Raw genomic sequence first — 16,428 nt, 5'->3', positions numbered from 1 at the left:
TTTGAGTAGGGCTGTCAATTATTCTGATATTCTGCTAAAAATCACACAAAAGAGGCAGCTTTTTATTTTACTGCCACAGTAGTCAAATCTTTTTTAAAAATTTTATATTTTTCTAGGTGTGCTTACCTCCAGAATCCAGTCTTTCTCTTGTGCCTGTATTTTGTGTGCATATTTAATTGTGCTGTAGATTTTTTTTCCTATTTCCCCTAGTTTTTTCTCTGAGCTTTTCTCATATAGTTTTTAATTAGCAGTTCACCCCAGTGTGGTGAAGCATATGCAGTTAACTCTTTTCATTCTAGAAGCTTCCTTTCACAAATGCAACCATGTTGTTGTACGTGGTGGGAATTAACTCAGTACTCAAAGGATAATTTGCTAAGATTCTTACACTGAAGCATTAATTGTTCTTTCCCTTTTTTTTGTGCTGTAGGTCTTCCGACCCCGGACTCCACCGGAGGCAATTGCACTGTGTAGCCGTCTGCTGGAGTATACACCAACTGCCCGATTGACACCACTGGAAGCTTGTGCACATTCATTTTTTGATGAACTAAGGGACCCAAATGTCAAACTACCAAATGGGCGAGACACACCTGCACTCTTCAACTTCACCACTCAAGGTAATTCCAAACACTTAGCTCTTTTTACCATTTCTGAGAAAACTACTTATGTGTGTGAAGTGACATTCTGTTAATTAAAATCTGTGTAGGACAAAAGTGGGCACATTAAGTACTTATGCAAGTAGGGAGCATTTTTTCTAACCACTTACTAGGCCACTACTTGTATGGTTTGGACAAAATAGTGGCAGATAAGATTTTTCCAGTAGACATAGCTGCTCTCATTTTTGGCAGATTATAATAAATCTTGGCACATGAGAAGTTATAGAGATTTCACTAATAAGACTAATGTACAATTTAACTTTCAGGTTTGTATTTGAAACTTAGAATGTTAGTATTTCTTGCTTCCCAAGGATTTATATCAAGTTTTTTAAACCTAGAAATAAATTGGTGGCTATATTTGTATAAAGTCAGATATAAACAGGGAAAACTGGAATTCTGTAACTCTTTCTTAGAACTTATATAAGGGATGTAGGTAGAGAGATTCTTATCCCTGCTGGGGCTTGGCACTATTGCTGCTGCTGAGAGAACATTGAGAGGAAAACAGAGTTTGTGAATCGGTGGTTTCTAAAAGACCCAGGGAAAGTCATTATTTCTTAACCACTTCTGTGTTCACTTTTCTCTCTGATTAAGACCTTAAGTGATTCATTTAATCAGCCATACTGCCTTTGATGCTGTGATTTTCTTCATAAACTGAACATTAAAAGTGTACAATTTCCTGTAGATAAAACATGCAATAAATATTCGATTGATTATTAGTTTAGTCAAGCTAAAAATACACAAGGGAAATGGAGAGCTTTCTGTGACCAGGAAATATATATTTCCTTTATTCTAAGATGAATTCCCCTCCCACTCATATTTAAACTTGGAAGTGGAAAAATGCATTTTGCTTAAGCAGTAGATTTGGAAGACCTGAGTTGTTACTGAAATGGACTTGGGTGATTCCATTGATTATAATCTTAAGTGGTCAATAACATGTAACTATTAGCAGTGCTGATACAGTCTTAAACTGCATTCATAAAGGTAAAAGAAAAATATTCAGATATCCTGGGATTAATTCTGACTCTTTAGGGCTGATCAGAAATCATTTGGAATGTTGTTTCAGGTCCTGGCTATGCCATTTTAAGATGTTAATGAAAGACGGGTAGGGTATACAAAGGAACAGAACCGACAGTAGATCCTGGAAAAGTGAAAACTTAAACAATACCTCATAGATTATCTTCTAAAGAAAGGTGTTAGCCTATATTCTTTCTCCATATTATAAAATTGGAAATAGTAGGTAGCAGAAAATTAGAGAATACTACATATTTGAGTTTATCATGCAGACCTCAGCCCCTGGCATAGATAGAGATTAATAAATAAAATTACTGATGAATCAGGGAATTTTTCAATTGTTTAACAGTGGAACAAGTGTTTTTCAAAATACTGATCTCAGTATGAGGAAGAAGCTGGATGATGTCCAATGTTCTCCAATTTGGCAGTAGGTTAGACTGGGAGACTCTTGGCCTCTTCTGGAGCAAAGGTTCTATATAATTCCATGTCACTAAGAAAACAAACTTTATTTTCAGTTCTTACTGTTCTGTTTTAATCAAGAGTAGTACATGTAGATTGAGGAAAATGTTGAAAATGCAAAAGAAGTATAGAGAAAATTAAAATCACAATCCTGAAATAATCACTTTTACCTTTCAAATTAATCACTGAAACATTTTCATAGTGTAGCTCTTTTCAGTCTTTTCTCTGATGCATACATATACTGATAATCTTTGAATATAAAGTGATACTCTATTTTCCCATTAAGATCACAAAAGGGTTTCTTTTGATTAACTCAAAAATATTTAAAATTACACATTATACAAAATTAATATTTATTCAGGCATTTCACTTTTTTACCTCTCATTTCATGAAACAATTTTATTAATACTTTTTATAAATGCATCTTTTACATCTGTGTCTTTGTCATCAGTAGAGCTACTTTTTGAACTATCATAGATTTTTAGGTTATATCACCTAAATTTTTTGATATGAAGCATTTTTTGAATCTGTATGAGGCCACCACTGGAAATTCTACAGGTATCAAATTTCGTAAGTTTTTTTTTGTTGTTGTTGTTTTGTTTTGTTTGTTTTGTTTTGTACTGTAGGTGTCTGTTAATTAGCTGCACATATAACTATCTGCTGGGTTGCTTTTTAAAGTGTTCCCCAAAAGGCTCTGTATACAGTGACATCCAGCATTTGTTACTGTGGAATCTTGACATCAGAAACTATTATGTTAATGTTAACTTTATTTGTTTCTCTCTCTCTCTCTCTCTGTTTCTCTCTCTCTCTCTTTTTTTTAACCACTTTTGTCAGGTGAACTTAGTTTCCCAAACAAGCATTGATTGTGGTTTTATTCACACGAAGTATCTTCTCCAATGAGTACTTTGTTTCTCAATTACATGAATTAAGGAAGCCTTTTGTCAAGTAAGCAATTAAGTAGAACCCCAAACACACATGATATTTATAATGGACACATTTTGGAGAATAATTCTCCCTATATTCAGACATATTTTGTATAAACTCTTTAATACACCTGTATGTGTTGATCAAAACTGAGATACTTAAACATTTTATTTAATCAGATTTAAAAATCCAGGGTTCCGTTTCATTGTTCATATATACGATTCTTTACTCACTAATAATTATTCATTATTACTAAAGAAAATAAAATTTTAAAACAACTAAATTTATTATTCTATGGAATCCTAAGTTTTTTTGAAAACTGAGGAAACATTTGTATAACATGAGCCATTTTAAAGTAAACAGTTCAGTGGCATTTAGTATATTCACAATGTTGTGCAACTACCACCTTGATCAAGTTCTAAAACATTTTCATTGCTCCTAAAGAAAACATACCCATTAAGTGGTCAGTCCCCATTAACTCCTCCTCCAACTCCTGGCAACCACCAATGTGCTTCCTGCTTCTGGACTTCACTATTTGGGATATTTTATATAAATGGAGTAATACATTATGTGACCTTTTGTATATGGCTTCTTTCACCTAGCATAATGTTTTCAAAGTTCATCCATGTTGTAGCATGTGTCAGTATTTTATTCCTTTTTATGGCTGAATAATATTCCACTGTAGTATGTCTTAATCAGTGTAGGCTGCTATAACAAAATACCAGAGACTGTGTGGCTTAAACAGCAAACATTTATTTCTCAGAGTTCTGGAGGCTGGGAAATTCAAGATCAAGGTGCTAGTAGATTTGGTGTCTGATGAAGACATAGTTTGTGATTTGCAGATGGCTACCTTCTTACTGTATCCTCGTATGGTAGAAAGAGATTACGTCTCTTGTGTCTCTTCTTATAAGGCCACTAATCCCATTCATGGGGGTTCTCCCCTTATGACCTAATTACCTCTCAAAGGCTCCATTTCCAAACACTATTACGTTGGGGAGTAGGGCTTCAGCATATGACTTTTAGGGACACAAACAATCAGTACACAGTGTATGGATACACCACATTTTGTTTATCCATCATCTGTTGGATATTTGGCTTGTTTCTACCTTCTGGCTATTATGAATAGTGCTGCTATGACCATTTGTTTACAGATATTTATTTGAATACTGTTTTTAATTCTTTTGGGTATTGCTGAGTCATGTGGTAATTCTATGTTTAACTTTTTGAGGAACTGCCAAACTATTTTCCATGGTGGTTTGCACGTTTTATATTCCCACCAGCAGTTTACAACAGTTCCAGTTTCTCTACATCCTCCCCAATACTTATGTTCCTTTTTTTTTTTTTTAATAGCCATCCTAGTGGATGTGAAGTGGTGTTTCATTGTGCATTGTGGTCCTAAATAAGTTTATTGCAATAATGAATCACAGCCTGGTAAATGCTATTTACCTATTCTCTAGTAAATTACATTCATAAGACAAACTGACATGAAAATAAATAGACTTAGATTTTAGAATATGGTTTTGAAAATATTGGACTTTTGTGAATGGACAGTTTTTCATATTAATCAGATTTATTTAATTATTTGTTTAATAATTAAATATTTAATTGTTAATTAAAGAATTATTTAATTATTTAATAGAGTCAGCTAACTTTAATGTCCTTAGAAGCCTCCAAAGTTTTTATTAACTTCAGCTTTGACATACGCGTTTTAAAGTAAAGAAAAGGCTCAACTTGAAGAAGAATAAATAATTTAGCTCAAACTTTATTTATACATATCTGTTATTTACAAGCTTTTTAAAAGGAGTGAAGATTGTTTTATTTTGGTATTTCAAATTGTTATATTTGCCCAGAATATCAGATATAATTATGGCTCTATGTATGTCTGAATATATATAATATGTCTTTGGGGATTTAAAGAGTGTGTGTGTATTTGGTGTGTATAGAGTATATGCAATCTCTACGGCGCTGTGACTCTGATTCTGTGCATATTAGTGAAAAGGATATGCAGGAGTCTTTGTATCTGTTCACATGAAATGTGTAGATATGTTCTTGAAATCCTTTTCCATAAAACTAAATGTGTTAAATTGAGAGTGCCATCATTTTGAGAGATGGCCCTTTCTTTTTAAGCATTAAAATGCCCTATCTTAACAGCCATTCTGAAATTGGGCTGTCATCACTGGTAGTACTTTCTCCTTTTCCTTCTAGATCACTGTTACACTCAAAGAGTGTTTCTGCCCAGGGAAGAAGTGTTGTTTGATGTTGTTCTATTTGATCTTCTGTATTCTGATTTTGGATCAGTGGTTCCAAATGATGATCTTGTTTACCAAGGCAAAGATGTAACTGTTGTGCAGATGCAACTTTAAAGCACATATTAATAGCAATAAATGAACGACCAGAATAAAGCCGGGTAATACAAGAACTTGGAAAAGGAGAATCAATCCCCCAATTGGTTGTATAGCTAGAGAGGGTTCAGAGATAGGAAACACTGGGGTGGGAGGGTGTTAGTGAGGTTCTGCTATAGGCAGAATAAAACCCTCCTCCAGCCTCATACATTTTCAGTGAAGTCTGTACTAATTCCCCAAGTGAAATAAAGATAACTCCTGATCTGCATGTAGTAGGTGCTTAATGAATGTTTGAGTGATACATGCCACTTTAAGTAAACACAATATTCATGTAACCAGTATTTATTGGACTTTTCTAGTGTGCCTTCTAGTTGCTGTTAGTGTTGTTTTAACTAGTAAACCTGCCATATGAATAGAACTATGAAGATTAAACACTTGAGTAAAATACAGGGCTGTATTAAAGTAAAGCTTAACAATAAAGCTAACTGCAATTTGATATTTGTTACTGTGCCACAAGTAACTAGCAATAAATGATCACTAGTATTACTCATAATTAAAACAAGCATTTCTGTGATCAGCTAGAGGAGGAAGAAGAGGAATGAACAAGGGACAGAAAACTTGGAGATCCTTTTGACCTTCTGGATTCACAAAACAGATTATCAGACATCTCATTTTTCTGGCACTGGGGCCTCAGTGCTCTGGGACCCCCTGAATGATACTATCTTCATCTAGATGTTGGAAACCTGAAGAGACCTTTGGCACACCCTCTTTCCTTCAGTCATTGGATCTCAAAGGTTGGACATAACTGAATCAGACCTCAGGAATTGGAATCAGGAAATTCCAACAGGGATCAGTATTTTCTTTATTCACCAATTCCTTGCCTATTCCATGGCTGGAATATATTGGGAAATTGGTTGCTTTGTATGTTTAAGTGAGTCTACAGTTAATCCCACTACACCTTCCCAATACCAAATTTTCTACCTAATTTGTATGAAATTTTACAAGGAAAGTTATTTTAGCAAGCATTGTCCTGGTTGGGGGTTTCATCACCAGATCTTTTAAAATACTAACATTTTGCTGGGTAGCTTCTAAAATATGTCACTGCTATAAATGTAGTATACTAAACACATTCAGACATTTTTTGGTGACTGGTACAAATTGTGATGCTCCCTCTTAGGCAGTTCCAAGGCAAAGTAGTCATGGATTTGTGTAGATATTATGTAGTCCTCATATTAAACATCATTAATATCACTAAGAAGCAGTAGTGAGCCTTCTAATTATTTTACTATTTGTCTGACCTTCTAAGAAGCTTAATTATTTATTTAATTTTAAGATTTTGTTAGAAACTTGGTCAGGGATTTTCTGGACACTTTGAAATTGTTAGGAGAAGAAAGGAGCAGTTATAATAGGGTTATTTGTTTATTAAAAAAAAAAATCCATAGAAGCAGCATTAGGATTCAGTAATGTGTGTAATCAAGGTGTACATCCTAGCATTTGAATTCTTTCTCATGAAAAGTACACAGATGAAATGGGCATGCCATTGTGAAATTGTCTAAACCTTTTTGTGAGAGAAATACCACTTTACCTATAACAGACAACCACTGGCAATTTTCACATGTATATAGGAGGCCTGATATACACATGAAGACCTCGACCTAATTGCAGAAGAAAAAGCACGTCTGCCTCTTTCAGTGACTCCTTTCGACAGGTCTGCAGGTTGAGCTTCAGAACTAATGAAGAAGATTCCTCTCTACCTGATGAGTGATATTTTATTACATCACTGTTAGAGAAGGTCTGGTGAACAAAGGGATTGATTTCTTCCCTCTGGTTAGCACATTGATTGCTTCTCTCCAACTTATCCTCAGCTTTCACACTATACACAGTTTGAACAAACATATACACCCTACCCACCCACTGAGCCACTGTCCCCCCTACCCCCCCAAAAAAAACCTAGGAAAGTTTCTTATCTACTTATCATTGAATTTGGGATTCATATTTGGAAGAATAGAAACTTTAAGTTAAGGAATACTTAAGGTTTCGTCAACTAGATTTATGTTTTGTTTTAATATTTTAAAAGATTGCTTTATCAAGTAGTCAGGTATGTTTGAGTTTATTCAGTTTGCCCTTTCATGGGAATGTTTCTTCTTTCATTTGCATTATAAACAACAGTGCAGCAAAATTTAGTTAAATGAATTCAGTCAGCTTTTTAGTTGATGAATATCTATCTTGGCTTTATTAATTTTTTTATTTTATTTTTATTTTTTAAAATTTACATCCAAATTAGCATATAGTGAAACAATGATTTCAGGAGTAGGTTCCTTAATGCCCCTTACCCATTTAGCCCATCCCCCTCCCTCACAACCCCTCCGGCAACCCTCAGTTTGGTCTCCATATTTATGAGTCTCTTCTGTTTTGTCCCCCTTGCTGTTTTTATATTATTTTTGTTTTCCTTCCCTTATGTTCATCTGTTTCATCTCTTAAAGTCCTCATATGAGTGAAGTCGTATGATTTTTGTCTTTCTCTGACTAATTTCACTTAGCATGACACCCTTCAGTTCCATCCACGTCGTTGCAAATGGCAAGATTTCATTCTTTTTGATTGCCAAGTAATACTCTATTGTGTATACATATACCACATCTTCTTTATCCATTCATCCATCGATGGACATTTGGGCTCTTTCCATACTTTGGCTATTGTTGATAGTGCTGCTATAAACATGGGGGTGCATGTGTCCCTTGGTAATAGCACACCTGTATCTTGGATAATTGGATAAATGTATCTTGGCTTTATCGATACCTATTTTAAAATTCATTTTGCTTTTATTTAAATTGTCCATTAAAGTGTTTGGTTATGGAGCACATAATGATTGATACACCATCAAAAGATTCTTGATATTCCCTGATAAACTACTATATGGTTTTTTTGATGGATAGTTTCATGGTATCTGCAGTTGGTTAAAGAAACCTTTATCATCATTAACGTTTCCAAAGCCTTCTGAGCCTGTTGCTATGTTGTTTTCAACCATGTCTCTGAGATAACATGGTCTATCTTATTCATACCTTTTCTCCGAACTAGCCCCAATTCAGTATTACGGACCTCCTTGTTTCCTTAATTATCTCCGTACTCTCAAGCCTAGGACAAATATTTATTAAATAATACTATTTCCTTTTTTTGTCAGCTTACTTTTTATTTTCAGTCTTTTCTGTACTTCTTATTCTCTGTCTTCAAGAATACATGCACTCTCCCTGATCCTGAAAAGTTCTGTTGCTTTGCTGTACCTGTCCTTTAAAATGTCATCTTATTTTGCTTTGTTGTGCCCACACTGCAGTTTGGATCTGCACTCATTGCCTCAATTCCCTTATTTTTCATTGTCATGGATAGACAGGGAGACTGGGAGTGGGTGTAATTCTTGCAAGCAAAAAATCATTACAGCCATTTTGTACCAGCCCCATAGAAGTGCCCATAATCTGTCCCCACAAAAGGAATAGACTTTAGTGTAGAGAACAGGACTATAGCAAGAATATAAGGAGGTTTCCTTTTTCACATAGGCAAAAGTTACAACAATTAACAATCTCTCTGAAGTAGAGAAAAGCTAATAGATGGAAAGCAGTGGACTTCAAGGAATCCCTATAATTAAGGAAAAGAAGAAGGATAGTGAGTTATAGATATGGGAAGGGTTTAGGATTCCTTAACTTTTAGTATGTCAAAGTCAAAAAAACTTGCAAAAGCCCCCTGCCTCCACCCAAAGGCCACTCATTGACTCTAGGTTAAGAATCTAGTCTTTGTAGTTGTTTTGTGGAATTTACTTACTCTCCCCTCTGTATTTGGATATGGCAAAACCTCCAGGATCCCACAGCTTCTCTTTTTCTTGTTTCCTTATTTTCTTCACTTTTCTCCTTTCTTTTCATTAGTTACCCCTCTCTCCCTACCCTAGACCCAAATGGTATCTACTTCCTAAGGAAAAAGAGGTTGCTTTTTTCAAGCCCTGTACACGTGTGTGTGTTTGTGTTTGTGTTTGTGTGTGTGTGTGTGTGTGTGTGTGTGTGTGTGTGTGTGTGAGAGAGAGAGAGAGAGAGAGAGAGACCTAAAACCACCATGACCCTTCAACTGGATATACAGATACATAGAAAGATAGGTGATCTGATAAGAGAGTAAGTGAATGGGAGAAAGTGGGCAGCATGGGCAGTAAGTACGGTGACCACAGACTGCTGATATTCAGTTCATTTTACAGATAATATTAAAAGTGGCTTTGTCAAAATGCCTTAAAATCTCTGGTCATCTTTTCCGTTTTTAGATTTTCTTTTAGATGTTGGGCACTTAGTCATAGAGATCATTTTTTTGTTTGTTTGTTTTTAATTTTTATTTATTTCTGAGAGACAGAGCATGAGCAGGGGAGGGAGAGAGAGAGAGAGGGAGACACAGAATCTGAAGCAGGCTCCAGCTCTGAGCCGTCAGCACAGAGCCCAATGCAGGGCTCGAACTCCCAAACCGTGACGTGAGATCATGACCTGAGCCAGAGTCAGACGTTTAACCGACTGAGCCACCCAGGTGTCCCTCCTAGAGATCTTTTTAATTTAAAAGTGCCCCTATCCTGAATAGGTTGAATGCCTTTCTTGCTGGCTTATTTGTGCAGTTGACCTTCCATTTTCAATTTCTTTTAATCAAAGATGGTTATCTTTTTCTCTGACTTCACACAGTTTTATGCTCAGTATTGATAGACAGATGGGAGGATGGATGGATGAATTTTAAGAAGCCTTTCTATTTTAGCAGATTTTAATTGTAATTGAGATGGTAAATCTTTTAGGTTAATCAAAAGTAGTTACCACACCCTGCATTAATTTTTATTACTAGAACCATAGAGTCATCAGCCATGGTAATTAGGATTCTGTTGCTTTCATAGATACAAGATTGTGGGTTAAAATTGGATTAACTAGAAATAAAACAACTTAGGATCTTCCTTTTCCTCTGTGAGAACCAAAACAGCTAAAAGCTGATTGTGAGAAAACAGCATCTCTTCAAACTTGATCATTAAGGCAATGGTTTTCTAACTGGCTTCCAGGGAAGACATGAGAAATACTTCTATCCAGGGAAGCTGCCTTACATCTTCTCATTTAAGGGGAAAAATTAATAAATAGTCTTCACTCAGTTTTAGGCTTTTGTTCCCATTTATTTTTCATAAATCTTGGGATAGGTTTGTTGAGGGTTTTTTGTTTGTTTATTTTTACCAGAATCTGGTATCATTTAGTATAAAATTTAGATATTTAGGCACCAGTTTGAATAAGTCCATATTAACAGGGGCTTTGCAACAGAAAATGTTTTTAAGCTACTATATTAAAACACTATTTCCCTTGCTAGGGGCTGGGGGGAGGGACGAATGGGGAATGAGTGCTAAAGGTTTCCCTTTGAGTGATGACAGTGTTTTAAAACTAGATAGAGATGATGGTTGTACAACATTGTGAATGTACTAGATGCCGCTAAACCGTACACTTTAAAATGGTTAATTTTGTTATGTGAATTTACTTTAAGATTATACTGTTTAACTTTTTTTTATTCCATGCCATATCTGTAAATTGTCAAAATGTATGCAGTAGCTCAAAGAATGTCTTCCTGTAACTAGTATGGTTGTGTAATTATCCCTTCAAATTGCAACACTTATGAGCATGAAAATCAACAGTCACTAGATAAATGCTGGGATAACAAAAATAAACCAGAGTTATCCCGGGCAGACCAGGAAAACAGTCACGTTACCAAAGCTAATACCAGATACCTACATGTAAGAGCTCACTACCACTTCTTGCTATATGTGTGCATCATTAGATCCAGTGTCATCTTAAATTGCTTCTTAAGGCTTATATATAGAACTTGATTCTTTAAAGAAAGCCACTCTGTTTACAGTTGACAAAAACTTCTACATGAAGGTAAAAAAAGCCTATTTCAAACTTAGAATCAAAGTAATGATCTTACTGAGTTAAAAAGGAAAATAGAGTGGAATAAAACCATTCTGATTTTTGGGGTAACTGGGTGACTCAGTCGGTTAAGCGTCTGACTCTTGCTTTCGGCTCAGGGCATGATTTCATGGTTTCATGAGTTTGAGCCCCAGGTCAGGCTCTGCGCTGGCAGCATGGAGCCTGTTTGGGATTCTCTCTCTCTCTCCCTCTCTCTCTCTGCCCCTCCCCTGCTTGCACTATTTCTGTCTCTCTCAAAATAAATAAACTTAAAAAAATTATTTTTAATAAAAGCAATGAAACTTTTAACAGTCGGGTAGTTTGGTCCATGCATGCATACGCAAACAATAGTCCTAGTCACTTTTCTATGACATCATCACTCTCAATTCCTGTAGTCAAATACTGTCAGAGCTGTATGGGAAAACCTAGTATATTTAAGTTAATGAAAGATGGAAATATATCTTAGTGATATGCTTATTCTCAAACCATCAGCCAGTACAGTTCCCTAACCTATCTTTACTTCTCAGACATATTCTAATTTTAGCAGATAGTGCCTTAGTTATGTGTACAACATTTCTGTGGACTTTGTCTATAAATTGATTTCTAGCTCATTGATTTAGTTTTAGATGTAGGTTTATCATGTCTTTTTTTCTGTTAAGGCAGTGTTTTAATGCAGTATTTTATGCTTATTGTTAACAATAAAAGTAGTTTCACATACAGAGTTCAAAATGGGTTCTAACACGTATCTTACTTCTCTTTAGAACTGTCAAGTAATCCACCTCTAGCTACCATTCTTATTCCTCCTCATGCTCGGATTCAAGCAGCTGCTTCAACCCCTACAAATGCCACAGCAGCCTCAGGTGAGAACATAAGTCTCTTCCATAAAAACATATTCTGTTTTGATGAACATAAGGGAAGGGAAACAAAAATAATATAAAAGCAGGGAGGGGGACAAAACAGAAGAGACTCATAAATATGGAAAACAGAGTGTTACTGGAGGGGTTGTTGGAGGGGGGATGGGCTAAATGGGTAGTGAGCATTAAGGAATCTACTCCTGAAATCATTGTTGCACTATATGCTAACTAATTTGGATGTAAATTTAAAAAAATAAAAAATAAAACAAGTTATTAAATGCAAAAAAAAATACTGTTTTTTTTAAAGACATGATTACTTCCATTTTATTTCATTTGATACATGTGAACATTTAATACCATCCAGGTATTAAAAACATAGCACAGCCAAATGAATAAATGTGAATAAAATGTTTCTTTATTTCCAAAAAGCATGAAAGGACCCCATAAATACTTTAGATATAAATTGTAAATATCTTAATGTTAAATTCTGTCATCTTAGTTGTTATATTAAAAATCATTCTTTTCAAATAATTTCTTGATTAATATAGGTCAGATGAGATACTTGTACCAGGAAACAATCTGTACAAATGTAATAATATTGAAGGTAATTTACTTTAGTTCCATCACTCTGAATGTAAACTATATATGTATACTAGAGAGGCAAATTTTCAAGAAGTATAAATATAGATTGGTATAATTTAATATTTTGAAAGGGCTAGAACTGTAGTGTAAATACACTTAAGATTTAGATCAAAAGTGACTAGATCTCATCTGTGAAAAAAAAAAAAATGCCCTCATGGTCTCCTAGGTTAGAGCTCGGGTATACTGCTAGTCTCCTTAGCCAGGTAATGGGGCCTGATTTTGTGAGAACTGCAGATATTCTGAAAATCTCCCAATTCTCTAATGAATTTAAAGGTTCTCCGAAGAATGGCTAGATGCTGTTTAAAATGAAGTTTAAATCATCTGTTACATTGAATTGAGTTTGATCAGACCCATTTTTGCCTAAGGGCATTGATGCTGCGAGAGATAAAATCTTTCATTATTAGTTCTTAGCATTCAGCAGAAAGGTCATAATTCATTTCTTGTTTTCTGACACACAGTTGTTTGTTCCTCTGCAAAGTTTTTTTAGAACATTGCTAATAAAGATGAGAAACATTTCACTTTACTCCATGTCCTACCTTCATTCCAGAAAAAGTCTAGAAAGGTTTCTTTTCTAGTTCTAGTTCCATCAGCACATGCTACTTTGAGAAAGTCATATGAACTTCATTAGTTTTAGTAATGTCTTATTAGTTTTCTCAACCCGTAAAATGAGTGGCAGTACTCTCCTAGAGTAATATTGTAAAAATCAAATATATGCTGAATTGTGCTTTAAATTTTTTAAATATAAATGTTTTTAAACTATGACCAATTTATTTAAAAGCAAGATAGAATTGCTTAGATGAGCTATTAATAAACTTAATAAATCCCTGGCCTGAGTAGAGTAGGTTGATTGTTCAAAACATGAAACAGCCCCTAACCCTGAATTAATGCAGTTACTTGTTGAGCTAGTTTCCAGGAGTTTTGTTAGAATTGCTTTGGATTATGAATACAAATGAGAATTATGATTGGTAAGTTTTGGGTAATTTTAAATGACTTCCTTAGTATGAGATACTAAACAAATTAAAGTAAGGTTTGGGGCATATTACCTGCCCGGTCGAAGCATAGTATAACCTGATCTTTATGTTGCATTGATACAAGTTACAGCAGATTTCCCCCCCACACACACCCGCTGCCAAAAAAATACAGTAAAACCTTGGTTTGCGATAATTTGTTTTGAAAACATGTTTGTAATCCAAAGCACTTGTGTATCAAATTGGATTTCAAGAACCATTGGCTGAGTTGTGGTCATATGACATTCTCCATCAGGTACTACACTTATTACAAGACATCACTCGTTTATTAGGTTAAAATATATTAGAAATGTTTGCTCATCTTGCAGAACACTTGAAGAACTCACAATCCAAGGTTTTACTGTGTGTGTGTGTGTGTGTGTGTGTGTGTGTGTGTGTGTGTGTGTATTCTTAAAGCAGTTGAAATCAGCTTTCAGTATAAATATGGAAATGACATTGGACTCTTGTCCTAAGAGTTTACTTCAAAGTTGAAGTAAAATAGAGTATGAGGAATTTAATACAGGGAGAAAATACTTGAGTATCTTAATATTTACCAAAGAGGATTTCAGATAACTGCCTTGAACTTCCTCCTAGTGGCTAAAGTAAATAAAGAAATGCTACCTGTTAAAATTTCCCATTGTTCATTAAATAAGCACACTGATGGCTTAGGAGAAGCAAAATGTTTCTGGCCCTGCTGTTTTGAGTATTTCTCCCTTGGGGCCTCAGATTTGGTACTATAAGAGATACATTAAATGAAGTTCCCTTCAGCATTCCAATAATAAATGCAATAATGAGTTTTCATAAGGATACCTTTTTAAGCACCCCATGGTGTAAGCCAACAGCATAACCCCACAGTATAGTCAGGGGGAAACCATTTTCTTTTGGGGTAGTAGTAAGAACTAAAGTATGTTACCAAACGTGTCTCAGGAAATGCTGATCTAGATGAAGGAATTGACTATGCAGCATTAACAGCTGTCTATATTTAAATAAATATGTATGTATGATTATTTATATTTTAAATAAGAATTTGGCAATGTGGGTTATATTCTTTAATAAGAACTTAAAATATACATGCTCTTATTGTCTCTCTTGGCTTCAGTTTCCTTATCCATAAAAAACAGGAATAGTAAATACTCATTACATAGACTTGTGAGAAGATGTAAAGTGTAAAAGTGCTTAAACTAGTGTTGTATTCAGAGTTCAGGTGATGACTGCAGGTAAATTGATTTAAGACCTGTTGGAAGGCATTACTGTATATAACAAGAACCACCAGAGTTCATACTTTTTAGTTCACTAACCCCACTTTGGAGATCTTAACTTCAGGATACTTCTAATAGAAGACAAAAAGCTACCGTGTACAGAGATACAAATAGGAATAATTATATAATAACAACAAGGAGAGCCAGTCTGATCTGAATGGTCAACAGGAGGAAATTGTTTTGATATATTATGGAATCTCCATCTTTATGTAATTATAAATAATTATGAGCTTATAGACATTTGTAGAAATATTCATCAAATCTTATGTACCATGTTGGCAAGTGCCAAAATTAATGTTTGTCTATGGATAGAAACACGTTAAACATATACAAAAATTAAAACAGTTGTGTTAAATTAGTGGGTATGGATGTTGATTTTTTTTTTCTCAAAAACTTTCTTTCTAAATTGTTTTTAAAATACCTCAGTTTCTGGGGACATTATAGTTGATCATGGCTCTGATAAGAAACTCTTGAAAATTATATATACTATTCTGTCAATAAAATATGATTTTGCATATGTATGATATATAATTTTATTATACATATTAATATATAACACAATTTTATATGTGTGTGTATGTGTACGTATGTGTGTGTGTGTGTGTGTGTGTGTGTGTGTGTGTGTGTGTGTGTGTGTATATTCTGATTTTCTCCACACTCCCACCTCTCATTCACTCCATTTGGAAGACCATTCATCTAAACTATTTAGAGTAATAAATCTTGAGAAATTGTAGTTTTACTGATCAAACATGAATCACTTTAAAGATTATCTGGTCCAAAGCCAGATGAGTTAAGTGTGAGATGTGGTAGGGAATTTTAACTAGAGCAGTTTTCTCTCTTTATCTGTTTTGTATATCAGTCTTCTGAGTAAGGTTTCTTTCAGTGCAGTGGTTCTGCTATTAAATTTAAAAACCACTGATTTCCTATTGGTGGGAATGCAAATTGGTGCAGCCACTCTGGAAAACAGTGTGGAGGTTCCTCAAAAAATTAAAAATAGACCTACCCTATGACCCAGCAATAGCACTGCTAGGAATTTATCCAAGGGATACAGGAGTACTGATGCATAGGGGCACTTGTACCCCAGTGCTTATAGCAGCACTCTCAACAATAGCCAAATTGTGGAAAATGCCTAAATGTCCATCAACTGATGAATGGATAAAGAAATTGTGGTTTATATACACAATGGAGTACTACGTGGCAATGAGAAAGAATGAAATATGGCCCTTTGTAGCAACATGGATGGAACTGGAGAGTGTGATGCTAAGTGAAATAAGCCATACAGTGAAAGACAGATACCATATGGTTTCACTCTTATGTGGATCCTGAGAAACT

General features: G+C 34.8%; 1 protein-coding gene across 4 annotated transcripts in view; it reads left to right on the top strand.

The window, feature by feature from the left end:
* The window catches only part of GSK3B (glycogen synthase kinase 3 beta), a 194,140-nt gene that overhangs the window by 163,002 nt on the left and 14,710 nt on the right, over window positions 1-16,428 (top strand). For all 4 annotated transcript variants that reach the window (XM_042998986.1, XM_042998985.1, XM_007098347.3 and 1 more), the window contains 2 exons: window positions 428-614; window positions 12,096-12,194. In XM_042998986.1, the coding sequence (XP_042854920.1) occupies window positions 428-614; window positions 12,096-12,194 (286 nt within the window). The remainder of the gene's footprint in view (window positions 1-427; window positions 615-12,095; window positions 12,195-16,428) is intronic.

Source organism: Panthera tigris, chromosome C2 (genome assembly GCF_018350195.1).
Source record: "Panthera tigris isolate Pti1 chromosome C2, P.tigris_Pti1_mat1.1, whole genome shotgun sequence".
In the NCBI taxonomy this organism is placed as follows: domain Eukaryota; kingdom Metazoa; phylum Chordata; class Mammalia; order Carnivora; family Felidae; genus Panthera; species Panthera tigris.
This window is presented reverse-complemented; position numbering and strand designations above follow the sequence as displayed.